This window comes from Tympanuchus pallidicinctus, unplaced genomic scaffold, assembly GCF_026119805.1.
Source record: "Tympanuchus pallidicinctus isolate F22 unplaced genomic scaffold, pur_lepc_1.0 scaffold1, whole genome shotgun sequence".
Lineage (NCBI taxonomy): Eukaryota > Metazoa > Chordata > Aves > Galliformes > Phasianidae > Tympanuchus > Tympanuchus pallidicinctus.
In genome coordinates this window covers 52957699-52969742 of record NW_026294618.1, presented here as the reverse complement: position 1 = coordinate 52969742, position 12044 = coordinate 52957699, and the positions used below count along the sequence as shown (strand labels likewise).

Sequence of the window (12044 nt, the reverse complement as noted above, 5' to 3'; positions counted from 1 at the left end):
AGTGCTCACTGGGAGGGTAGAGGAAACCATAGGTCAAGTCCAGCCCTTCTGGGTAGTTGGAACAATTTTGGCTATGAGCAACGGGGATTCTAACATCAGCCCGCAGACAGTCTGAAACAGTGGGAGGAAGAGAAGATGTGCTTTCCTGTGAAAAGGGAAAAAAAGAAAAAGTATTACACCCACGGTTGTGGTCAACATAATGCTCCGTATGTTTTTAACTCTCTCAAATGGCCTTCATTGAATCTTCTGTTTTCAGAATGAATCAGGTCAGGGTAAGCAATGGATGCTGATGTTCTCTGCCTTGTGTTTTTCCTCTTTTTCTGTTTTTAGGTAATTCCCTAAAATCTTCACACGGCATGTAAAACTATAGCAGAAGGAGTAAAGTTTCACCTTAGGCAAAAACAAATGACGACTTTGGGTCATTCATCCCTTTTATGGAAATACAAACTTGATATCACATCCCGCTGAGAAGCAGTGAATATATAAAGATGACAATATCACCACATTGTAGCATCTGAAAACTCTGTTTTGATAATAAGAATCTGAGTTTCTAAAGAGTTAAATAAAACCAGAGTAAATTTTACTGACTAGCTTCAGTAATTTCCACTGAGATACGTTAACATACACACAACCTAAGAATTGGTAAAAAGTGATGCTGATCAATGTAACTGTTTCTAAAACATTATATTTTACAATAGCATCATATAAAATATCAAAGCATGTGTTCCGTATATAACTGTGTTTTCTTTTTCCATACTCAATTACCTGCTATTTAATTTCTTCGCATTTTTACAGAAGTTAAACACTCCGATTGCATTTTAGAACATTGCCCATTTTGATTGGTTCAAATTAAAAAAGAAAAAAAAAAAAAAGGAAAGACCCTCTTGTGCCTCTTTGTACTCCTTGATTTAAATTTATTCTTTCGTATTCTTTTTATAGGAAACCTGCATCATTGCATTAGTCTGCTTTTTGGAAATAAAGGCCTCAGTCGCATGATATCCATCAGTCTTTAACCAGAATTCCTCATGAATGAACATTTTCAATCCACCTTATTTACACATTTATGAATTATACTAATATCTGATAACCTACAGGATTAGTCACAGTGTACGCAGTCCATAGTGGCATCCAGATATCATGACTGTATCCACTCACATACTGATGATGGGGAAGGAGGCAGTAGGTGCTTTCTTTCTGAAGAACTTGAGGTCTCCCATATGGCAAATTATATAAAGTTGCATTCTTTACTATAATTAAAAAAATATTTATTCATTCTCCTATAAAATTTCTGATGGAATCAAGGTTTAAGAAAGCAGAGAAAAGAGACAAAGAAAAATGTAAATTAAAGCACTAATAAATACAAATAGAAGTGACAATATACACAAGTACATACTTTTAATATCTTAGCTCAGTGGAAAGAAGTGTATAAAATAGTTTTCATTCAAAGAAGTATGACATCAGACATTCAAATTCTCATTTCTTTGTAATTTCATATATAAAACTTTGGAACTCATCAGTGAAGTGAGAACTATATCATATTGGGCTGGGAAGTTCTGTAATGCCCCATAGAATTTCCAGAAGCACCACAAAATAAAATAATAATAATAATAATAAGAAGAAGAAGAAGAAGAAGAAGAAGAAGAAAAAGAAGAAGTGAGTTTTCACCAAAGAAAAGCTTGGGGTAGCAAAGTGGCAAAAAACTAGTTATGGCAATACAGTCCAGAAGTACACAAGCTTTCCACTGAAACCTGTATAATTTTTCCCAGTATTTTAATTGGATTCAGATTTAGTTCTTCCACACAAATGTTACTACAAAAGCATCAATTATTATCTTTTATAGAAATGCAAAGAAACAAGGAAAAAAAGTTAAGTTTCCGACTTGGCTCTCCTATTTCACATTAAATTGTAGTTAACATTGCCAAAGTTTCAACTGAAACCAATAAAATGCAATTTAAAATAGTCATAAATTTAAAAATGTTACTGCCCTTTTCATCTCTAACTACTTACTTTCATCTGTGGTGAGATTTAACCTCTCGTTAATTACTGAAGCATTTGTCACCTGTAAAATATTATAGAATCCTTTAGAATGATTCTGCTGTTTACAAAATTAAAAAAGAATACACTTGCCAAACATGATTAAAATATTCCCAAACTCCTACTTACACCCTGGCATGTGCATTCCAGTTCATCTACAGGAGTCAGATGGGAAACCGGACATGAAACAGGAGATGACTCTTCTTTTGCATATGAAGGGCTGTAAAAAGGTTTTTTTAGCAGATGATTTAAGCTACCATGTGTGCCATTGTTTGGTGCTGGTGTAATTTGCAGCAGATCTGTTGGAAAATTTGAAAATTTGAAACAAATTTAAAGCTATTTTAAAGCTAAAATGATAGTTTTAACGTGGCAATCTGCAATTCAATCCATTTTCTATGCATTTCTTCTAAATATAGAAAAAAATAGCCTATTCAATTATTGAAAGTATTGAGTTAATTACTATCATCATGCAATTTTCTAGATAAAAAGCTTTACTGGTATTCCCACTGCATCAATATATCTGAATACTACTCACACAATTTTATACATTGCCGTAACATTCGTAAGGTTCTCCAATTTCATGCAGACTACAAACTTGTTTGCAAATCATCACATTATGAAGCATATTAGCTTAGTGCATTTTTCTGTGATCCTTTAATCCATATTTTCTGAGGCTTATACTTCCTAACTGCTCACTGCCAGGGCTGCAATCATCCACCTCAAGATACAAGAGTTGTAACCCTCTGCTAAGGTTCTTAGCAGAAAATGGTTCCACAGGTACCATTTCAACAGCAAGCCCAAGTGGCAGGAGCACATCTCTCTGGTTCTTTAGTGGACTCCTGCAATCAGGACAACATCCAAAGCAGAACAAGTTCTGGTAGTGAATGTTTCAGCATAGAGAATGCAAATTGTCATGGTTTTTGCATTTTGTATTAAAAACTTTGCTTTTGGATGAGTTCATTACAGTTTTAGTTACCCTTTAGCTCTCAGCACACCTGTATTTGAAAACACTGTTGGTTTATAGTTTTAAGCACTAGATGCTTTCTACTCACCACACATAAGGTTGTAAACCTCTATGTTTTCAAAAGCATCCACTTCTGTTTTTTCTTTAAAGCTTGGGCCATATCCTAGGAATATAGCCTGGATTGTAATAAAACAAAAGTTGTTATGTAAAGAAACTCAAATTAAAAAGTAATTCAGTTGTACTTTATTTGAACAGGGACACTGTCATAAAAGTTACAAAACAGGATTGCTCTGATCAAGAAGGCAAATTTTGCCCATTGCATATAACTTGAAGAAGAATTGTTTTCTTATCTGTTTTTTTTTATTTCTTTCTTTAACATTTTCAGTTATATTTATGAAAATTATCTTTTGATGTGTTTCAAATTCACTCCTTTTCAATTTTTAATTCCAACAGCTGGTAAAAGTTATGCCATTTCAAGAAATGTAGAGTCATGGCACTCACACATCCCATTTAAAAGCTAACATCAAGCCAGAAATAAAAGGTTTGGTTTTGTGGTGTTTATTTGTTTTGTTTTGTTTGTTTAAACATATGTTACATTAGCAAAAGTCTTTGGGTAGCTTAGGTGCCTACAGCAAGCATCAGGGAACTAAGGAAACCCATCTCAAGCTTTGCAGAGACCTCAGGCAGTACCACCAATGGTACTGGGCAGCCCCTGCTGGGGTCTGCAAGCATTTTGACAGAGCACTAATACAACCTTCAGTCTCACATTAATTTCTGTTAATTTATAAGCCTCCTGAACTGCTTGCCATGAAACACTGGGAAAATGACTAAACAGGACAACAATTTATTTTAAAATAATATTCCTACGTTCTCATAATAGGAAAAGAATCCTAAATTTATTTTAAAATACAACATTAAGACATCACTATTTTGAAAAATCATGTTTACTCAATTACTGTATCACCACTGTAAGACTATCTATGATTACTGTTTCCAGAATTTAAACTTTTTTACCATGCAAACATTGAGCACTGTTCTTATTGGTATATAAATGTGATTTTAATAAAGTTGTGAATATCTGGAAGACTCTGGTTACTATGCACAGAATACAGGCATGCTCAACCTTGCTTAAAGAAAGTACATTAAGAAATGTATCCTCTGGATCTCAAAAGCTCAAGACTCTGACATTTTTTCACTGTAACCAGAAGTGAAAATGAGAAAAAACTTCAGTACAAGCTACACTAATACACAAGTTACACAAAAATGACTTCTTTTGTTCTGATAACATGTGTAGGGCTTGCAAGACAAGCAGAAAAAATTAGATTACTCTAATTTGAGCATGCAGGCCTTCAGATGCTCTACTGAATTCCCAGAGCTTATGGAGCTTTTTCAGTCTTTGCTTACGTAGAAAAGGAAAGAATTTATTGTTCCATATCTGAACACAGATGCTTGATTTAATAGCTCTATGGAGTTAAGGTGAGACAAAATAAGTTTTACTACAGGGTCCAAAGCGCCAAGACATGTACACATTGATGAAAAGCAATAGAAATCTGTGTATCTAGTATGTGTTCACAGTTTACAGGTCTGGATGACATATAAGAAAAAGCACACTGCAAAAAGTGACACATATTATCCTGGTTCATCTAGCACATTCTGATTTTCTATATGAGAAGATGCAAGAGCTGAAAATCAAAATCATCTTACCTCCATACTTTTAAATTCATTGTCATAACCATGGTTACCCTGATCACAAAATGTGTAACTGTTGTCCCTAAGGAGAAACCATCATACACTGTAAATTAAAATGGCATAAATAAGGTCAGCTAATAATTATCAACCCGAGTCACAGACCCTGTATAATGTTATTACAACTGACTCTGAAATAGTATTGCACTGCTTTTGCTCATCCTGTGCTCAAGCCTACATAGATCTCTCTGTCTGGTAATGCAGATTGTGATGAAAAGAAACATAGTGTATCCTATACAGCTACTGAATCAATGTTTTTTTTAAAAAAAAGAAGAAATGCTCATTTTTGAACTGAGACCTTTTCTTATGATGACTAACACTTGCTTAAATTTACCTGTTGCTGAGATACATGGAAAAATAAAGAGACAGTCATTCTATATTGATTCAACACTCTTGTCATGCCCATGTATCCTGTTTTCAGAGGCACCAGGACATCGGTGAAAAGTTGAATATGAGGGAAGTATTAGTGAGAGAAATGAAAAGGAAAAAAGCATGACGATAAAGATGATGATACCTCACAGCCAGCCACTGTTGATCCACCAGAAGATGAACTTTATCAATACGAATGTTGTTAGCATAATGAAGTCGTTTCGGCAAGTTAGGTGTCAGATAGGGCTTAAAGTGTTGAGGTGACCTTTTGCACTGTATGACAGAAGAAAATCTAGTAGTGAATTTCATGCAGTGTCAAAAATACACCATAAATCATTCATTATTATCACAAACATCCTAGTGACAGGAATATAAGTACAAAACATATTATTTGGAGTGTGCTTCTTCAATAACCTGCAGATCCCATTTCTGGCCCAAGAGGCAACAGAATGAAAAGTGACTTATTTTGGAACTGAAATACATTACTATAATATTTATTTATAATATTTATTGCTATAACAGTTAGCATACCAATACTGTGGTAAAGGTAATACTAAGACTGAAAGACAGTTAGTGGTAATGCTTACTCTATATGTCTGTACTAATGCCACTGGCATTTGGTATGTAAGTTCACAACCTACAGGAGAATGTTTCCTAGCAGCTAATGATTTTCTGCCATCTTCTATTACTACACCATTCAATAAATAGCAAAGAAAACCAAGTATGCATAACACATACAGTCTAGAGTTTTAGCTGCAAGATTGAACAGGTGATGTCTAGTGCTCAGTTGTTAGATGAAGACTTTTACATCCACATTTAATGTGTTAATATAACTGCTGTGTTAAGAGGCATGCCACTGTGAGTCTACTGACAGCAAAACAACATGCTGCAATGATTTAACTGTATATGGTCATTAGGAACCACTCCAGCTGCCAGAAATCATCATAGTGATGTTTCAGAGACATCAATCCAGTTCACTAATCCAGCACTGGGGCAACACTGAACAGTGAAAACATCAAGTGAAGAGCTGCTAGCAAGTTGTTTAAGCCAGAGAAATTGACATATTTTATTCCACGGACGATACATAAGACTACAGCATGCTTGGACTCTGATCTGACATCTTCACCTTTAAGTCCTAGAATTGTATGCTCTGCGTAGAAGGACATCATTGTGTGAAATGAAAGTAAATGTCCCTAATAGTAAACTAAGAAACATAGTGGGAAATGAAAAATAAGGATTCAGCAATTCTGTTTGCTCAGAAGAGATCATTCTGCAAACAATACTCTAATTAAAGAGAAAAAATTGAGGGAAATGACTTCAGCAATATACAATACACAATTTCCTTCTCTGTCCAAAACCTTCCTCCTAACAACTTGAAAGAAAAAAAATACACAAGCAGTAAGTATGAACTGACAAGGGAAGAGGAAATCTCCTCATACCAGGTTATTCCTAGAAGACAGAGATGTTACACCTCTCTTCATAACTAATAATGGTAGCAGTTTCAACAAGGGAAGAGAATATGCAGAATCTGCAGTTGCCTTTAGAGAATTCTCTTTGGTACGAAATGTTCCAGGTCAGTGGGTTAGACAATGCAACACTGAAAAGGCTCCTTCTCAACCTCTGATATTCTACTTCCATGCGTCCTTGTATGCTGAGGAACAAAGGGTGTGTTCTAAGGTATTCAGAATCAATAAGTATTTAACCAGGAAAGTTTACTGCTCTTTGGACTTCATGTGGCTCACAAAAGCTACAGGTAGCATACTTTCAGCATTCAGTTTTTCAGCAGGTTACAGGAAGACATCTAGTGGTGCTTCATCAGAAATATACCCAGCTGAGATAGCCTAGTATTCTTGCAAGCTGAGTAGTTTTTCTAAAAGCATCAGAACGTCTGCCTACTGTTTGGACTAGGACTAGTCACAAAATAGAAAACAAATTGGCACCAAAGGAAAGAAAAGATGGAGAGTTGTTTTTATGCTTAACTCACTGTAAATGATAAATGTAAAGAAATAAAAGGCACCAAGTTTCTCAAATGAGTCCCAGTTTGTACATCACACTCACCCCACATGTATTAATGTACATCTTGAACTAACAAAAAAAAAAAAAAAAAAAAAGTGACTACTAGGAAAAAGTATTAAAATATTTACTTACTGTGAGGTTTTTAACAATTCCTTCTGAGTCAACTGTTACAAAGGAAAGATGAATTGATATACATTAAGATAGTTCAGCATGGTTTAGCGCATTCACTTTTCACATTTTAGAAGAGCAACTTCAGTTATAAACATCAGCTTTCTGAGAAACGAATCTGGACACTTTACAAAGGAAAATTCTTTCAGAAAGAGTAAGACCACTAGTAGAAATGATTCAACAATTATAAGGAGATTGTCACATTAAAAAAACAACATTATTCACTCCACTGGACTACTCAGAATACCTTGTTCCTGTCTGACTTAGACTGCGATTTATGCCAAGGAAAGTCTGCTTTATGTTAACTTATTTCCTGTCGTACTGCTTGTGCAATCCCAGGATTGGTCCACACTTACAAGTATAATAGTTCTGTGGAACGATGCGTGCTCGAATGCGAGCTGCAGGCCCAGCATATATGTAGAAATTAATCTCACTGAAGTAATTTGTCATGTATTCTAATTGGCTGCAGTAGGTCATATCCATCCCTAAAGAATACAGAAACAGTTATTTTTCTAGATAAAGTGAATTATAAAATTAACTTAAAGTAATAAGTACATATATTATACAGCAAAAGAAAACAATGACTCAGTGAAGAGAAACACTGAGAAACAAAATGATATACATTACCATGATCAGCTAAAACAATGAGGTTTACACAGTTGTGAAGGTTTCTCTGTTTAAGCCCCTCCATTAGCATTCCCAGCGTTTGATCTGCTAGCTGTAAAGCTTTGATTACCTGTAAGAGAAACAAGCTTCCTTAGAACCTTTCCTTTTTACTGATTAAAAGTTATCACTTAATGCAAACATGAAAGACTGAAAAAAGCATGTTTTTCTGTTAGCTTTCATGTTCTTAATATTGCTTCCTTTCTTTTGCTCCAGTGCAATTTGCCATCCCTACTAGAGTACAGGTGTGCCCGCTACTCTACCACAGGATTTCCTATACTAAATACTTTTTTTTTTTTTTTTAAATCTATTAAGTTTTTTTCTATTGTCTTGACTTTAAAATTTGTTAACTGAAAAAAAAGTTACACATTAAGATCAAATTTTCAATTTATATAAAATGTGATATTTATAGCATTGCACGTAATTTTTTGTAATATCACGATGCCACTGTATTATCAGTAAGAGGCATTTTGAAAATATTTACATACACATGTTACTTATTAGACCAGTGCGGCATTTAAGTCACTTAAGTCCCTTTAAGCTTCCTGCAGAATATCACCGGCAACCACTGAAGTGACATGTGAGAAATTTAGCACAATCCACCTTGCAGAACTTCACAGCGAATGGCTCTTCTCTAACTGACTGGCACAGCTGATTTATTGTCTTCTTTGAAGTGCGAGCAGTAAGGACAAGATCTGACTGAGCCTGAGCATTTGCATGCCTTTTGTTCCCCTAGCTGCACTCTCGAATTTCTTGCATGCACGGACAATACACACACATATACAAGTACGCATGCAGTCACAGATTGTGTGCCTTTTGTGGACAAAGAGAAATTCACTTCACTTTCTAATTTAGACAGACTAAAACTATCCTACAAAGATGAGTTTTTTCATCCCTGTCCACCACAACAAGGCCCTCTGTGGAAGACTATTTTCAAAGATATTGCACAAAATCATTCCAGGAGGGAGCTGTTACAGTAAATCCTAGGCTCCTTAAAGATGTAATATCTTCTGTGCATGCAAGTAAAAAGGAAACATTGCAAAACAAGAAACATTGAAGTAGAGTATAGAAAGTAAACAGAAGACAGTTCTGGGAATTTGCTAGGCTACACGCTTCCAAATATCCCTTGCTGATAAAATTCAAGTTCAGTTTAAATACGTGCAGCTTGAAACTTAATATTATTTCTAACAGCATGTTCAGCAATGATTTTCTGCCAGTCTCTTATGATTTCAGCAGTGTGTATGAGCCAAAGTAGCTGTAATCCAAACAGCACGCTCAATCACAAGCAAGAATATAATGGAATGAAAACTCATATAAGAATTGTGGTAATTTTTGATCTAGTATCTTTTCCAAGTTGATAAATTGAATAAGTTCTTAGTACTCATCCATTTTTAGTGATATTTAGTCTAGTAAAAACAAAAAAGCTACTTACACCACCGCTAACTGGTCCAAATGAATGTCCAGAAGTATCTGGTTCTTCAATATACAAAGTGTAGAAATCAGGCCTTGAGTTACAAATAAATAAAAAAGGAATATTGTGAAAACTTGGAGACATAATTACAAAAGAATACTTTCATTTTAAAAAGAAATGAAAGGAAATATGTACAGAATTGTAAATAAATACAATTTACTTAACAACAGCAACAAAAACCAGACAGCAAATACAGTCATCTACATTACTGTGAGTTTTGTAGTTAACCAACATGAATTATTTGAAATTACATTTTCAGAAACTGTATCCAGTATCTATAATAGAATCCAGAAAACACTCCCTAGAACTTCAAAATCTTAGAAGAGAAAAATCAAGCTGTTCCTTGGGATATAAATGGGAACTACCACCAAAATTACCTCAATCTGCTTAAGTGATGAGGCTCTAGAGAGTACCTCCTAACTGCATACATAAGAGAAATCTGGTAACAAATCATGATATAAAAGATTTCACTTGTTTACATATCATATGGTAGTTTATCACTCCAAATATAAAAAGCAGTGATTCCTCATCTGATGTTATTTCATTTAACTTGTGCAACAGGCTGTACTTATAGAAAAGGCTTAAGTTCAGCAAATTCTCATTTGAGATAGTGAGGAAGATTCCACGTTTCACAAATACCAACAGAAAGCTCAGCTGCCAAGTATTAAAATCCTTCCAAGCTGTATTCTTACAAACCATTGGAATACTGCTGTTACCTCTCAGATTTGGTTTTATCAAGCCATTTTAGTATTCCTGAAATTCTCTCTTCATATGCAACTGAGCTGAAAAAAAAAAAAAAAAGTATATCAACAAGTCCTTTCTGATTTTCCCTTCTAATTTCAAAGAACATATATACAGAGCACACCCTGTATGGTAAAGACAATGACTTGGATTGCAAGAATGATGTATCACATTAATATACCAGTAATCAGTTTTATTATTTTCATTTTTGATTGAATGTAATGCATTCTTAATGATAAAACAGATAGACCCTGATATTGAAAACAGAAATACGGGTGGGATTATTTATATGTTTAAAAGTAAATGCATGCAAAAAAGGAGCTTTCAAGTTCAGAAAAACCTGAAATACAAGTCACACTCTTTTTTCATTCTTTCCACCACGTCTAGACCTTGGACTTTCATATTTTAAAAGCAAGCAATGTCTCCACAAAAATCTTCATGAGGTCATGCTCTCTTTCCTGTGAATGAGTTTTACTCATTTAATACCTCTACTTTTCCACAAAGTCATGCACAAGCTTCATGTTAATAAACTATGGTACTCAGTTGTTTTCTGAGTACCAATCCTAGATATCACAGCCAAACATTTGTTATCTGTTAATACTTATAATTACATGCTTACTTTAGATTTACTTAGTAATTATGAAGAATCATCATTTACTGAAATAACTATAAAACTTTTGAAATCATTTGCTGGTATCAACATCTTCCACAAGAAAAAAGATTACTATGAAGGTTATTATTGTATTTTCATGCATGTAACCTGAGAATTAGCAGCAATGTGCACTTTATCATACTTTCAAGCAAAATCAGAGGGAATTTGTCTACAGCCCACCTTCCTTCAGTAGCTTCTCAATGCAGAGGTCTTACTTCAACAAGTTTCTGCCTTCTATAGGCTCACGCCAGTGCTTCTGAGTTACTTAGGGTTTAAGTTAGTGGAAGGCTTATTCTCAAGTAGGAGAACTTGTGAAGGATATTATAGATAGATACAGATATTATGTGGGAATTTTTTGTGTTAAAATGTGGCAGTTTTTATAATAACACAGAAGTGGTTACGTCATAGGAAGGCTTCCTAGTGGGAAATTAGTGGTTTCCAGTTGGCTGGAACATTTAAAACTGTCTCAGGGGATAACACACATACAATAACCTTTGCCTTTCTTATTGTGAATAGCCTAAAATTTAACTGTTAATGGTAGTTCCATGGTAAAATCATAACTATGTAACAGGGAACTTGTCACTCAGACTGGTGTTTAAAAAAATCTTGTTCTTTATTTCCTTCAGCTGTTATATGGCATTTTGAATTTTTGTAGTAATTTAAGGCAATTTACCATAATCCTGATAAAAACTTACCCGTTGAATAAATAGAAAAAGTTGGGGTATGTACCATTAATTGGAACATCAGAGCCTGGCCAGAAGAAGGTGCCTGCTTTCAGACCTTGGTACATTGCTGTCAGCCATATCTATGGATAAAGATACAAACAAACAATTTTATGGCATTAACACTGCTGGAGGATCTCAGATGACCAGAGTCAAAATACTGAAATGGCTTAGGAATGTGGCCTACAAGAATACTTTTCCCTTTCTTCTTTCATATATCATGCTGCTGACCAACAAACACATCTGATTTGAAGTTTGTTTCTTACATACATAGTCTGAAAAAAAAACTGTAGCACAGGAGGCAACATGTTGCCATTTGTTGGGAATTCTCAGTGTAGAAATGATGTCATATAGATATTTTCATAGGTGACAACAGGCAGTGAGTGACCTTTTATCCAATGACACATTCGGTGGAGTGGATAAGTGAATCCACTGCAATGGATTGTGATCATGGAAGATATGATTTCCAGTGATATGATTTTATTGTAAAAAGGTGTA

At 34.6% G+C, this 12044-nt stretch overlaps 1 protein-coding gene across 1 annotated transcript in view; it reads right to left on the bottom strand.

Annotated features, from left to right (window-relative positions):
- ENPP3 (ectonucleotide pyrophosphatase/phosphodiesterase 3) overlaps positions 1-12044 on the bottom strand; it is a 33024-nt gene that overhangs the window by 6864 nt on the left and 14116 nt on the right. Inside the window, exons 9-21 of the mRNA XM_052671282.1 lie at positions 11520-11629; positions 10148-10213; positions 9393-9465; positions 7925-8033; positions 7654-7782; positions 7262-7293; positions 5259-5386; positions 4703-4769; positions 3087-3174; positions 2164-2333; positions 2008-2059; positions 1093-1247; positions 10-145 (exon numbers count right to left, since the gene is read on the bottom strand). Of these exons, the coding sequence (XP_052527242.1) occupies positions 10-145; positions 1093-1247; positions 2008-2059; positions 2164-2333; positions 3087-3174; positions 4703-4769; positions 5259-5386; positions 7262-7293; positions 7654-7782; positions 7925-8033; positions 9393-9465; positions 10148-10213; positions 11520-11629 (1315 nt within the window). The remainder of the gene's footprint in view (positions 1-9; positions 146-1092; positions 1248-2007; positions 2060-2163; positions 2334-3086; positions 3175-4702; positions 4770-5258; positions 5387-7261; positions 7294-7653; positions 7783-7924; positions 8034-9392; positions 9466-10147; positions 10214-11519; positions 11630-12044) is intronic.